Source organism: Lipophrys pholis, assembly GCF_963383615.2.
Source record: "Lipophrys pholis genome assembly, chromosome: 17".
Taxonomy (NCBI): Eukaryota; Metazoa; Chordata; class Actinopteri; order Blenniiformes; family Blenniidae; genus Lipophrys; species Lipophrys pholis.
The window spans coordinates 9067183-9081395 of NC_137643.1; the positions used below are offsets into that span (position 1 = coordinate 9067183).

Genomic DNA, 14213 nt, shown 5'->3' on the forward strand with positions numbered 1-14213 from the left:
CCATAAAGCAGGGGAAAAAGAGAACTCTTGCACAACGTGCACAAGGTCACGCGTGTGCACACACCCCGGCAAACACACAAACATGCACTTTTATAATTACTTCGTACCGTCGGCTCATCTCAACCCTCATCATCACAGGAATGCTTTTTTGGACTTGACTGCAAAAATATAATTCACCCTTTGATTTCCACTTCTTGCAATCTGCATTAACGCTCCACAGTAATTCACTGATTATATTTTTCGAGAATATTGCATAATTCTGGCACAGATTGCACAGTGTTGGCTCGCTTGTTAGCAGTGTTTGGTATACAAGGAGTATTAACTTAGAATCGGTGTCTCTGGGAGCCTCAGCTGCTCTGATGTTGTTTGCGGAGCCACACTAGCATATTTTATGTGAATGCTTATAGCCCGGCACCACAACAGCTTTATAGGGGTGAGTCATGTCCACATTACAAACAGGCCCAGCATGGGAAAAATTCTGAGTGATGGCAAAGGCTCATACACTGGTGTTTTGTACTGGCTGGTTCACACTCGAGGTCTATATTTGAAGAGCAAACACCTCAGGTGCTGTACAGGAGGCCTGCAGAGAAACAACCGGTAATAAAAAGCAATAGGAACTGAACATTGGGGAACGACTGAGTCAGACTATGAGTTTTAAAGATCGTTAATTATTGTCTAAAAACATGTGCATGATGAGGAAGCGGTGATAAGTAACAGATGATTTCTTCATTCTTCTGGGTTGCTCAGGTTCTTTAGTATCAGCATAATCTCAGAAGCAGGAATGTGGAGATTCATGACACCCTGACAAACATAGCAGAGAGAGAGAGAGAGAGAGAGAGAGAGAGAGAGAGAGAGAGAGAGAGAGAGAGAGAGAGAGAGAGAGAGAGAGAGAGAGGAAAAAAACAAACTGATGTTTGAACCATATGCTCTCTAGTCTGCTGTGAAAGGTAATACTGTGTCATCAGAGCCGCAGGCTGAGCTGGAGTCGGTGCCGTTACAGGATTGCTCAATGGTTGTGTCACCAGGAGGCTGGACTGGTCGGGCGGAGTGTTTGAGCTCAGAGCTCAACATCACTGGAGCTCACTCACTCTCAGCTGAGTGTGAGGCAGCCTCTTTTTCTCCCTTTCTCTCTCTCCCTCTCCCTCTCTTCTCTCTCTCTCTTTAACTGGGGGCTCTGATGATTGGAATTCTCTCACCAAAAAGCTCACAGACCTCAGAGCAGTCACTCTCCAAGAGGAGCCGGGGTTGGATTATCACCAAAGAATCCGCTGAAGTTTCATTTATACATCAACTATCACCAGAGTGTCGCGGGGAAATGGAGCGCGCAGTTTGTAGTTTATTCTAACCATCAACGGGACTCATCCTAAACAAGGCATTTTAGTTTTTCTATATATATTTCTATTTTTTCTTTTGTTTTTGCTGCCATGGTGAACCGGCCTGTGAGGATGAACTTGCAGTGGAGCAGACCGGCGCAGTGCATTCGCACCGGGAGAGTCGCGCACAAGCGGCTGGACTCGGACGATCAGCCGCCGGCCAAGTGCGCGCGGCTGAGCGCCGAGGCGGGGGACACGCAGGGACTCCTCGGAACCTCTCCCGGTTCCCCCGTCACCCCCGTCTCATCCCCGGTATCCGCCACCCACCAGGGTCCGACCCAGATAGGACCGTTTCTTCTTCTACCTCTGGCGGACCGGGAGAGCACGCACAGCGCGATGGACACCGACACCGGCGATGAGCTGCTGTGTAAGGTATGCGCAATCCGGTCATTGTGCAATTTCTTTGAATGGACGCTGTTTCAAGACGCCGTCTTGCTCAATCGTCCCGTCTGACGTGTCAAGCTGTATTTAGCTCACTTTTTTTTTTTTTTTTCCATCAAATGTTACTCTCACGCGAAACGTGTCACATTTTTTACGCAATCACAAGAGATGTTTAATGGTTATTTGGAAGTGGAGACTCGGTTATTCAGGATCTGTTTACAATAGAGAGAAGGTAACCCCCGTGTAGTCAGTGCTGTATTGTGGAAATGGATCATTCGTATTGCAATCCATCTCTCTCTGGCACTGTGGCTTCAGAATGTGTCTGTCAACTGGGCTCATTTGCATATACGTCACTGCAATACGCCACGCCGTGACACACACAGGAGAAAGAAAGAAAGACGAAAACATGGAAAAGAGACTAACGTGATCACAATCTGTCTGGGTGAAGACAGGGTCTTCTGATGTCTCAGATCCGCGTGTTTACTTTGCATGACAGACCTGCAGGCGTTTGGCTTTTGTTGATTAATAAAGTTAATCGCTTCAGCGTCGGTGATTCATTTGTCATGCTCCTGCAAAAGCAGTGCATTGAGCTGGAATCAAAGCATATCCTACGCCTTTTTTATCTCGCTGCCAAATTTTGCATGGCTGTTTCCTCAGATGATCATTAAGAACACACTGACCCATTGCCGCCGCCTCCTCCTCACAGCCACTCTGTTTCTCTTCCCTTCCTCTATATCCCTGATATCCGTCCTGCACCACCATCCCTCTCTCTCATTCCTCTCGCAGGTCTTTGAAATGGGGGTATACCAGGAAAAGATCCGAGCTTATGGGATTCTACCGGCCCACAAGAATGTGGCTGGCATCAGGGACATCATCCTTGGTGAACGAAGGGCATACGTCTTCCTGGACAAGGACTTTGGGGACATGCACACCTTGGTGAAGAGCTGCCGGCGGCTGGACGAGGAGCACGCCTGCAGGCTCTTTGGTCAGGTGGCTCTGGCTGTGGCACACTGCCACCAGGCAGGCATCGTGCTGGGTGACCTCAAGCTGCGCAAGTTCGTCTTTGCTGACGAGAGAAGGTGAGATGAGCAGCTTCGAGGGGAGGAAATTCTAAATGTTGCTGCAGTGTTAGATGACATCTGAACCATTCCCCCCCCCCACACACACACCTGTTCAGATTAGTTCTCTCTCTCTCTCTGTGTGTGTGATCAAGCCACAACAGAAGGACACAACTTTGTTTGGCTGCTGTCAAACTTTAACACTTTCAGTGTAGTGGCACATGCCAGTAAGGACACAGAGCAAAGCATAGCAGCAGCTGATACACACAGGCCATGTGTGCAGATATCGTGGGTACAGATAGAGTAGGAGGTTCTGTACTTGTGGAGGCAGACTGCTTCGCTTCCCAGATTTTCGCCCTCTCTGTCTGTCTCCTGTTCTCACTCTCGATGTGTCTCTTTGTATGCACGTTGTGTGTTTCTCTTTCCAAGCGTGTGCTGGTGGGTGTCAGTTTGGCAGACCTGCGAGACGAGGCTGATGAATGAGACAATCACACACTTCTGCAGCCTATATCTTAGAATACATGTAATAATCATTATTTATTAATACATTACATCATCGCTATGCTGCAGAGTCGCTGGTGCTTATGAGGAGGTTTCATTCACACAGAGTTTATTCCCTAAAGAAGTTTCTCATGGCACAATCCTTTGACCTGGCTCTCACACCCCCGTCACACACACACATACATGCTTTACTGTCTTCATCTCTGAATGCTGCATTCTATTCAGGAAGACACACAAAATCCCTACTTACAAAACTATTTGTCGCCTCTTTGCCCTTGCGTCATTCTCTTTCCTGTAAGCACCCGCTGATCCCACACAACCCCCCCCCCCCCCCCCAGCTTTCCAAAGGCCCTTTTTAATGGTGACTTCTCAACAGTAACATTCTCCAGCCGTGACCTCTGGGGTTTGCAGGGTCACTGTGGATGAATGAGAGCAGACAGCCAGTGAGAGGAGTTGAAGTTGGTTGTGTCCCTCTGATAGCTATACGGCTGCAGAGGGATGAGTCACAGTGTATATGTGCAGAGCAGAGGGGGGAGAGGAGGGGAGGGGAGCTGCAGAGTGCATTTTCTTTTTGTGTGTGTGTGTGTGTGTGTGTGTGTGTGTGTGTGTGTGTGTGTGTATCCATACATGTATGAATGCGTGCTGATTAGACATTGAGCGCTGTAAAGCAGCCGTCCATTGCAGATTGAAATGGCTTTGTGCCGACAATCAACTATTTTCTTCAGCAGATGACAGCTTTACAGCAACTTTGTTGGAAGCCGTGTCCACTTGACCTGTGAAATCATGTGATGACAGCATCTTTTATACTTTTTTGTGTACTTTCACTGATGACATCGTGCAGTGTCACAAAAACCACAGCCTGAAGTAACTTTGGGAAACGAAGCTGCAGGCTTCGCCGATAACATTAAACAGCTGTGTGACATCATGGAATCTGGTTGCCGTTTATCTCCTAAAAAGGGTTTTTGTGCACACGGAGATCAGACGCTTTCGCCCAGACGCAGGCAGACATCGGCACACATCTCACTTGAACTGTTAAAATGTGGCATGACCTCATTTGTCCCGTCATGCAATCCTCAGAATTCTCAATCAGACATCTTTGAAGCCCCAGCACACGAGCTGCGACGCAACGTCCGGCCCAACAATGCAGCGCTCAGTCTGGAGACGCAGAAAGTCACAACAATTTGCAAACGCTATCTTAGCTCACAACCCAACACACACACACACACACACACACACACACACACACACATTTATACACACTGCACTGCACTGCACTTGGAAAAGCCAGTTAGGGAAGGTGACTAGCACTGTGAAGCATGCGGAGCTTCGCCGTCGAGCCAGCCTTCCCGTGCGTCACTGATGTGGCAACAGCCATTTGAGGGTAATTATGGGATGGCTGGCGCCGCAAGTGTGGGACCCAGGTGCAGATAGCCTCGGCTGGAGAAAGAGGAGAGGGAGAGAGGAGGAGGAGGAGGAGGAGAAGATATGTACTCTCAACAGAAGGATGAGTCACTCTCTCCACCCCTCTAACTCTTTCTGTGTTGTTTCCTTTTCTGTCCCTGTCTCTCCTTCTCCTCTCCTGACTTATCTCCTTTGCTATCCTGTTGTTTAAATATCATGTGCTTCCTTCTGACGGTCATTCACTGAGACTGTTTCTCTGTCCGGCCACTCTGTCAGACCGCCCAAGTGATCTGGAGGGATTCTCATCTGTGCACTTGATCAAACCTCAACCTTAATTAGAAAGTGATTCCACATTTTGGAATACTTTGGCATATTTTACCGTTTCGTGAACGCGGTAAACTTTCCCATCCCCTGCACTATATTTGCGTGAGAGCGTCGCATTGAGAAGTATCTCATTCTACAAATACACTCTCACAATCTTAGTTGCTCTGGTGCAGGACTAAATGTACGTCCTGTCATTAACAGGGCTAAATATAGTATTGTGTGTGTGAGTAAGGAAGGAGGAGGAGGGAACTGTTGGAGTAGTGTATTTATATGTGTGTGTTTATGTGGCCATGTGAGCGCCAGGAAGTCATTGGAAATTTGCTTAGGCAGCTCTCCTTCTTAAACTGGACTCAGTGTGGTGCACTTGGGTCACTGTGAGTTCAATGGGGTGTGTGTGTGTGTGTGTGTGTGTGTGTGTGTGTGTGTGTGTGTGTGTGTGTGTGTGTGTGTGTGTGTGTGTGTGTGTGTGTGTGTGTGTGTGTGTGTGTGTGTGTGTGTGTGTGTGTGTGTGTGTGTGTGTGTGTGTGTCTGTCTACACCATATGTCCATCTGTCTGCTGTGCAGATTAAGGCTAAAGGAAGGATGTTCTTAACACTCAGCCTGATTTGCAGCGCTTATAAAGTCCTCTCTCATTGTCGTTGTGGGATAGTAGACATAAAAGCAACAAAGATGATCATGTTTATTTTAAATTATATTATTGTTATTTTCTGTGTTCATAAATGTCACCCTGCAAGTTTCTGACGTGGTATTGACTTTTCTTCACAGGACCCAGGTGAGACTAGAAAGCCTGGAGGACTGCCGCGTTCTAGAAGACCCAAACGACGACTCCATGTCGGACACCCACGGCTGCCCCGCCTATGTGAGCCCCGAGATCCTCAGCGGCTCCACACCTTACTCTGGCAAGATGGCCGACATGTGGAGCCTGGGGGTCATGCTGTACACCATGCTGGTGGGCCGATACCCCTTCCACGACCCGGACCCGGCCACGCTGTTCTCCAAAATCCGCAGGGGCCAGTGCTGTCTGCCCGAGGGCCTGTCACCCAAAGCTAAGTGCCTGCTGCAGAGCCTGCTGAGGAAAGAGCCGTGGGAAAGACTGACGGCAGCCGAGGTGCTCGCTCACCCGTGGTTCCACGTGACGCCATCGTCCCAGGAAGTGGCCCTGGGAGAACAGGAAGTGAGCTCGGCAGAACAGACGGTCCCGTCCTTTGAGGTGGAAGAAGACGATGATTTGTTCTGCTGACAGACTCAATTCAGCCAAGTCTGATTAAGGGACCAAAAAACTAAACTTGCAACGGGGGATTCATTGTTGTTGTTGTTTTTTTTTACATTGTCACTTTTTAGAAACCCATTTGTGTACTGTCGTGTGTACATACACCCTCAAGCTTTCTACAAGAACTTACTGTACTGTATTTTGTTGTCGTATATGTTACTTGCTAAGGGCATTGTTCACAATGATCATTCATTGTGTCTCTCTATGTGCGTTTATAGAATTATTTGGTGCTAAACATAACAATAATTCAGAATTTGGCAGATTACGTTCAGAAGATAATCTCTGCAGGCTTCTCTACATGTATCACAGCAATCTAACCCCCGGCAAACAGTGGCCGTCACTGTCCGAACTCACGAGGCTTCACGAAGCTCGAGATGAATCTGAAACGGGAGGCGAGCGGACCAGGATGTTGATCCTCTCACTCTCTGACCAGGCTGCAGGCGGCGCCAAGCTGACTCACCGATTAAGTCGAGGAAGGCCAAGCACGAGCTCGGCGTCTGGAAGCAGACAGTGACATCGAGTGAGAAAGATGGCTAGCAGAGGACTGATGTGTCATACTCAGCGGGACACTACGAAGGTGTCTCACTGCCAATCTGGCAGCGTGTCAGCAAATGGAGAGCGTTTACAAATCTCACACCATGCACAGAAGGTTGAGAAAGGCAGAGTGTTACTGGTGTAAGACTTGCAGGAAAATGCACAAAAAAAACCAACCTAGAAGCTTGTCGCACGCACTCGGCAGCAAGCAGTGACACCAGGCAAACCAAAAGATAACTAGTAAATGGGGAACAGAGCAAGGTACCTCTCAGTAATCCTCTCATTTGGAGACGCTTTAAAAAAACAAAGCTATTTACCATTTCTGAAGCATGCTAAAATCCAAACGGTTGACGGCGAGGCCGCATCCAAACAGGAAGTATTTACTCTGACCTCGCAAGTACAAGTTAGACGGATGCGTTGAGCTGGTCTGTGTCTCATGAGCGAAAGCCAACGCTGATGCTCCTGGTCTGAGGTAAAGAGTTGGGAGCTGTTCACACCCGGTCACATGCCTCAGCAGCAGAGGTCGTTAGATCGTTCTTACGCCTGAAGGAAAAAAAACTGAGATTTTAACAGGGGGGGGGGAATTAATAAATCACGGCATGGAGGAGTCTCGTGGTGCATTTTACTGAAGCGAGCAGAATTGTAAGGCTTGAACCTTTGAATCTAGAACACAACACAGACAATGAAGAGTTTGTGAGCTGAGCAGCTGAGCCTGTTTTGCCTGGACGAAGCCGAGCTGTGCCGAGTGTTCGTATCGCCGTGTTTCATAAACGGAGTGACTGAATCAGTGGCAGTCGGGCGATATTTGATGTTGGTTGTCGGTTGATGACTCAACACTTGAGCGTGTCTTTAGAGAATGGTCCTGACCTTGGCTGGAAGAATCTGTTCAGACTCTTTTACCTCTTTAATGGTACTTTTTTTCCCCCTTTTCCTTATTTCTTTTTTTTCTTTCTGCTGAAGGCTGTGGATCCATAGAGACGTGTCATCATAGTTAGAGACATGATGTACTACATTCTAAATGCACCTCTAAATATATTTCACGTTGACAAGCAGATAGAGTTTGAATGACATCCGGGACTGCAGACACCTCTTACGTCCTGAAGCAAAGAATGACGAGGATGCTGAATCTGGCATATCTGAGAAGTGCTTAGTTTTGTTGTCACGCAGTTGTCAAGTGATAAATGACGATTTTAAGTTGAATATGTTTGTTTCATCTGCTGGAGATACCAGACGGGCAGGGGGGGGGTATTGTGACAATCCGACTTGTTCCTCACAGAGAAGTAATTTATGACTTCATTTCTGGTTCATACATGTAGAGCGAGTGACGCGTTCATGTGACGTGTAGAGTAAACTGACACGGGTGCACAATCTTCATATTGCACTGTGAATTATGTATTTGTGACAGAACCTCGAGGCTATTATTAGTCCGGGCAGGTTACACACAAGAGTTATAGTCCATGTACAAAATATGTAAATATGTATATTTGAAATATGTGTGGAGTTGTTGAATAAAGATCACTTTTTTTCATATTCACACGGCTTGTTTTTTCATCTTTCACACACGCACACACACACACGGAAACACCTGTGCAGCTCGACTGCATGCCTCAGAGGCTTTTCCCTTCCACAAATTCTCTCTTCATCACCGCAAGAGGGAACAAAACAGTTTGTTTTTTTTCGTTTCCCCTCTCGGCTTTCAATTTCTTCCTTTTAGAGAGGAAAACAACTCTCTCTTTCTCCATCTCCGCCTCTAACCATTTACTCGTCTCTGACCTTTGCATAATGTAACATTTAACTCCTCAAACAGATAAATGTCAATAGTGGGTCAGTGTCTTTTCCTGGAAAACACAAGAGGGAACACGGGCGCCGTTCTTATTCTTTTATCCTTCAGCTCCAATAATAACCAAAGAAAATCAAGGTCAACTCATCAAATACCGAAACAGCGGCGCTGTTCAAACTCAAATACGTGGATTCTTTTATATCCCCTCCACCTTTTACTTGTGAATCATTTGTTTGACCTATAAGAGCTTGGCATGTCTCCACCCTCGGTGTGTTATGACTACCCTAGGCATGGCTGGCCGGGACTTGCGTAAGCGTTTGTGCGAGTGTGTGTTCATGTGCATACCTGCCTGCGTGCGAGCACAAAAGTCAGATTAGGTATCAGGAGGATAGCTGGAGTGTCTCAGCCGCTGGGAAGCTACCAAACCAACGATTGCCTAACGCGTCAGAGCCGTGCTCCTCCGGGGTCGACAGCAGGGCCCCTGAAAAGTAGTAGCTTGTATTAGTTCAAGTAATAAATACCTGGTGAAATGTGTAAGTGTGAGAAAGAGAGTGTTTTTGTGATGGGGTGGAAGTGGCCACAAGGGTTCATCTTTATCAGTATAGCTCATAATTTAGAGGCCCTTTCACATTCACACTGACAGTTTGGTAAGAAAATTGATTCATATGTGTGAGATGATGCTGGTTCAGAAACATGAAAAAGAGGGAAACAGGTTGTATGGATTCCGCCACCTTTGACCTCTCTAACAGCCCTTTTACAGATCTACCGAACAGATATAACCTTTTAAGTATTGTACTTTCGTCATTGTCTCGGGTTATCAATTTTCCCAGTTCTAAATTAGTCCATTGGCAAAAAGTTTCATATTTATTGTCTCATTTAACTCCTGGTAGGAAAGTATTACTGCAGTCTGACCTGTTTATTGTTTGGTTAACGTGTGTGTGCAATAGTAAATTGAGGTTAGGTGTTGAGAAATGTGTTCAGGTACAATGTGTGAGCTCATCCTGACCCGTGGCCACAAGAATAAACTTTATCCTTCCTTCTGACCCGGGATCATTGAAACTTTCCCAGTCACGTAATTCGACAACAGAATTCACTGGATTTTCCTTATGACGTGTGAGTCCTCTTGTTCAGCGGTCACACACACACACACACACGCACACACAAACAAATGCGTCACCAGAAACCTCCTGGAGCCTCTATACATTTTTTTTTTCTGTGACATCAGCTATAGTTGGTGCCGAGTTTGTTACAGAAACAGCCTGATGAGGAAGTGAAGAAGCAAATTCGACATTTGAGGGTAGAACACCTGCTCAGGTGGTTGCTCCGAGATGAGAGGAAGTATTATGCTTCTTCCTGGAAAGTACTGGCTGAGACCAGCACTCCTCTGATGTAATGGAAACAGCCTCTGATGTTGAAATGACTTGTTGACCTAAGTTGCTTCATAAATCCCTGAAGGAACGAGAGGAATTGTGCTTATTGTGGCTCAAGGAAGCGACTGAATTATCATAATGAGGATGGTATTTTCACTGTTTATCCTAAATCACACAAAGGCATACCTGGAATGCGTGTGAAGAAAGCCAAGTCAGGACCTCTGCTGCCGCCTAGTGGAGATTTGGAGAACTACAACTTGGTGTCTCCCTTTCAGGCAGAGTAATCCAACAATCATCTCAATTTACAAAAAGGTACTTCTAACGAGATAAATCAAGATAAAGAAACGGCGAAAAATTGTTCCAGACGGGATGACTACTAAACTACTAAATACTAAATGTGACCGTTTCTTGAAAATCAACTGAGTTGCTTTTTCGGGTATTATGCATATATAATATGGTACTTGGTTTGCCTTCTAGTTCATCAACTTCGAGGGCATACAACAAAAGCAGTATTCTGTTAACTGCCTAAGAAGAAATCACTTTTATCACGGTTCAGAAAACTGCCAGACTGTGCTGCTACATAACAGTTTGGACAATTTCCATGAGCGTTTTCATCGACAGACCAGAAGATAGCTTAGTGTGTTTTGGTCTTTAGTCACTGTTCTTCTATCAGCATGTCTGCTGGAGCAAAAAAAAAAAAAAACTTAAAACAATTAGTTTTAAAGGCCACATGTGCCTTTTCTCAGGCTGCCAGCCTCTGAGAGAAAATGTCTTGATTAATCAATTCAGAATGGGAATGTCCTGGCAACTGAAGGCTAAAAACCTGAATGCAGCCATGATTGCTTAAGAGCAATGTAACTCTGAATTTGCCTCACTTCAGAAGCAAATCCCAGCTGTTGATCGGAGGATGTAACTGAACATATTTATTTCAATGCATGTATTTTCCATGTACGCTTTGGGGAAAATGCATTATCGTCTTAATGATTACTTGTTAAAAATGAATTAGAAGAGCACTGTGGATGTATTCATGATGTTAAAGAGGTTTATAAAGAAAAGCAGAATTTGCAAATGCCAGAGATAAGATTCACAAATCTGACTTAAATGTATGGCAGTCTAATCAATAAAGCCAGGGGCATAAAATCTGTCCAGAAATACAGACAGGCAGAACCAGAACAAAAACTTGATCCACCCATCTTGTTTATAGCTTTACCGATGTGGACAAATAAAGCAGTTTAAATCAGATGTCATGAGTGAACACCTGTGGACAGAACCGAGCTCAAGAACAGCCATGTTAACAACAGAACACCACGAGAGGGCGCTGTTTTTAATGCATGACTCACTTTTGACTTGGCCATTTTTTGTTTTGTTTTTTTACTTTCTCATTCCCGAATCTAATTAAGCAGATATTATTTGGATATGTGGAGGCAGAGGGAGGTTTGGATGAAAACACAAGTCATACAATGACCTGCAGAGGAACATTTTCATCATTACTAATTATTATGTAACTGAATGAATGGTCTCACCTTCGATGGCCCTCATCTGGATAAAATTGTAGAAGATGGATAGACAGCTCCTACTGAATACAAAATACATTGATGAAGTCTGGAGACTAAAGCAGCGAACACCGTCAGGTTTTCATCCAGTTTGTTGTTGTTTCTACAATAGATGGTGCCACACATATGCATCTGCACCTGAATTATTACTTTAGGTTATAATTGCATGAAACAACTTCAGATTTGAGGTTTTTGGCTTTTAAACAGGCCAACGTTTTTTGCTATTTAATCCTCCTTTGCCTCTGCTCAGACGGTTAAAGATTAGAGATTCAAAATTCAAATTGCTTTGAATTATTGTGGCATCTAAAGCCCCATGCATGAGTTAGTAATTACCCCCAAAAACATGTTTAAAACGTATTTATGAACCTGGATTTAAAATGTGAATATCAAAAGAAATTGTGACTGGACTATGTGATATGGGTGCTCTCATGGCTTCATGTAAGATTTTACATTTGTGTTTGTTCCTGTAAACACAAGGGTAGAAAGGAGAGATGAATTGGCCTTCATTCATCATTTTCAAAGGAACTGTACTGACCACATAACTGAGTTTGTTTAGTTCACGGTGAAACTTAAATAGCTGGTTCACATTTGACTTGATCAAATGTCTTCTAACTTAATTAAATATGTTAAAATCACATCCATTCATACATCCCTTCTGGATTTCCCCATTAATATCAAAGTATGTTGAGTACTGACCATACCGGGTTAATTATAATAAATGTCTCTCTTCTAGGGAAAAACAGACCAAACATAAACATCATGTTCCACCGAGGGCTCTCTGTTTCAACCATTTGTCTCTGAAAAGGTGCTGCAGGGTAGCTAATGGCCCGCATGTCATTTCAGCCATGTTTCTCCACAACATGTTTCCCAGAAGTGTATTATTTCACCAGCGGCTCTGCGCACTCAGGCTGCAGTGTTGACACCGACATCACTGACTCACAGCTGCTGTTAATGGAGACAATGGGGTGAACCAGAGCATCACCTGAAAGCTGGGTGCCATTCATGCCGAGAGACGGCTTTTAACAATCTACGCTTTTAATTCTGACATGGCATGCCTGTCGAGCCGGTTCTGATTATTTCTCCGGGGGTTGCTTTAGGTATTTCCCATGGTGCATTGGGAGGGGATGAAGCCCCCCCCCCCCAAAAACAAACCAACTAATATGATCTAATAAGCGATGGACATCATGGAAGTTGAGGTTGTATAGTAGCTGTGAAGAAACTGAAAATTGCATCACAGCTTATATATTTGACAGAAATGACCGCATGGACTGTAGATGTTCAATTTAAAGTGGAATTAGGACAAAAAGCAACAAGGCAAAGCAAAAATGTTCGAGTTGTCTTCACGCCCCGAGTGCCGTTATGTTTGAGGTCTCGAGGGCGGTTCTGAAATGAAGCAGTCCTCCACTGTCATCCCGCAGAGTGAGTTCACTCAAAAACACCTTCTCATGCATGTCACTCATGCTCCAAGGGGCACATAGTATCTTGTGCTTTCAAGGCTGCCGTTTTGAAAAGGCGCCGTGTCAACCGAGCTAATGCCCGTCTTTTCAGCCCCCCCCCACCCCACCCCACCCCCCACACAGACCTGAGAGCTCCAACACAATCACTGCCTCGCTCTCCCTCTGCGACAGATCCACATCTGTGAAGAGAATACGAATTAAGTGACTTTGCGATTTTCATCATCCCTGGCATGAAGTGGTATTTGTCCCAGCCAGGAGTTGATTAAATCTTGAAGGAAGATAAAAAAAAAAAAAAAAACATTTTCCAAACTTGGGAAACTTTACACAGAGCTACGTCAAAAGTCCCGCCTTGCTTTATAAACAATGGCAATTTAAATGCTAATCCAGGAACGGGGAGCCCTGACAGTTGTACGTATTTGTTTGCACATCGGATGGGTTATATAAGCAGCTTAATTCCTGTCCTGCTGAAAAAAAATTATAAATCAGCAGATTCTCTCACTGATGGTGCAGGAGGAGAAAAAAATTGTGCATTGGCCAGAGAGATTAGCTCCAAATGAAACAAAGGAAACACTGTGGAGGGATTTGCTCTGCCACTCGGCCCTGTGTTGACTAAATGAGTGTACAGTGACTGTGGCAGCAGCTTTTCATGGCACTGAAGCTTTGTAACCATTCTGATTCTCTAGAAATGCCAACTTGCGGCTCATTTCCAGCCACATGGATCAGAAGCTGACCACAGAGGTCCCATTGTGCTCGAGAGACTGTACACACTCTGCAGCAGCATTAACCCGTCCTGCTCGAGCACGAGCACCCGAGAACACACTCCGGAGGAAAATCTGAATGTGTCCAGTGGTCACTGAAAGGCTTCAAGGCAAGGGAGGACATTATCTCATTTTCAATACGGTGGCAGAACCGCAAAAGAGGAAAAGAGGAAAGCTAGAAAAGTGAGTGGCAGCTGTGGCCCAGGTGGTGAAGTGGTTTGTGTTTCCACTATGAGGCTGCAAGTTCAATCTGCTATCGCCTCCTGCTGAAGTGTCCTTGAGCAGGACACTAAACACCACTGCTGTGTGAATATGACAAATAATAGAAAGGGCTTCGGGTTGAAAAGGTAAATACTTTTATTTTAATGGCTTAAGGTTTTAAAGAATTAGGAGTGTCAAACAGGAGTGCCTAATAGTGAGAGGGATTCACCTCTTCTAGAAATCGTGTAACAA

At 45.3% G+C, this 14213-nt stretch overlaps 1 protein-coding gene across 1 annotated transcript; it reads left to right on the top strand.

Annotated features, from left to right (window-relative positions):
* The first annotated feature begins 937 nt into the window (after positions 1-937).
* trib1 (tribbles pseudokinase 1) lies at positions 938-8377 on the top strand. Its single transcript, XM_080485795.1, has 3 exons — positions 938-1745; positions 2541-2833; positions 5804-8377. Exons 1-3 carry the CDS (start codon positions 1425-1427, stop codon positions 6276-6278), a joined length of 1089 nt encoding a protein of 362 aa, XP_080341921.1. The 5' UTR covers positions 938-1424; the 3' UTR covers positions 6279-8377.
* Positions 8378-14213: the final 5836 nt, after the last annotated feature.

What these genes read in the sequence shown, in the direction of transcription:
- trib1 (XM_080485795.1), top strand. Translation starts at nt 1,425, where the DNA reads ATGGTGAACCGGCCTGTGAGGATGAACTTGCAGTGGAGCAGACCGGCG. An exon ending in GCGATGAGCTGCTGTGTAAG is followed by an intron (nt 1,746 to 2,540) that starts GTATGCGCAATC and finishes TTCCTCTCGCAG; the next exon opens with GTCTTTGAAATGGGGGTATA. An exon ending in GTCTTTGCTGACGAGAGAAG is followed by an intron (nt 2,834 to 5,803) that starts GTGAGATGAGCA and finishes TTTTCTTCACAG; the next exon opens with GACCCAGGTGAGACTAGAAA.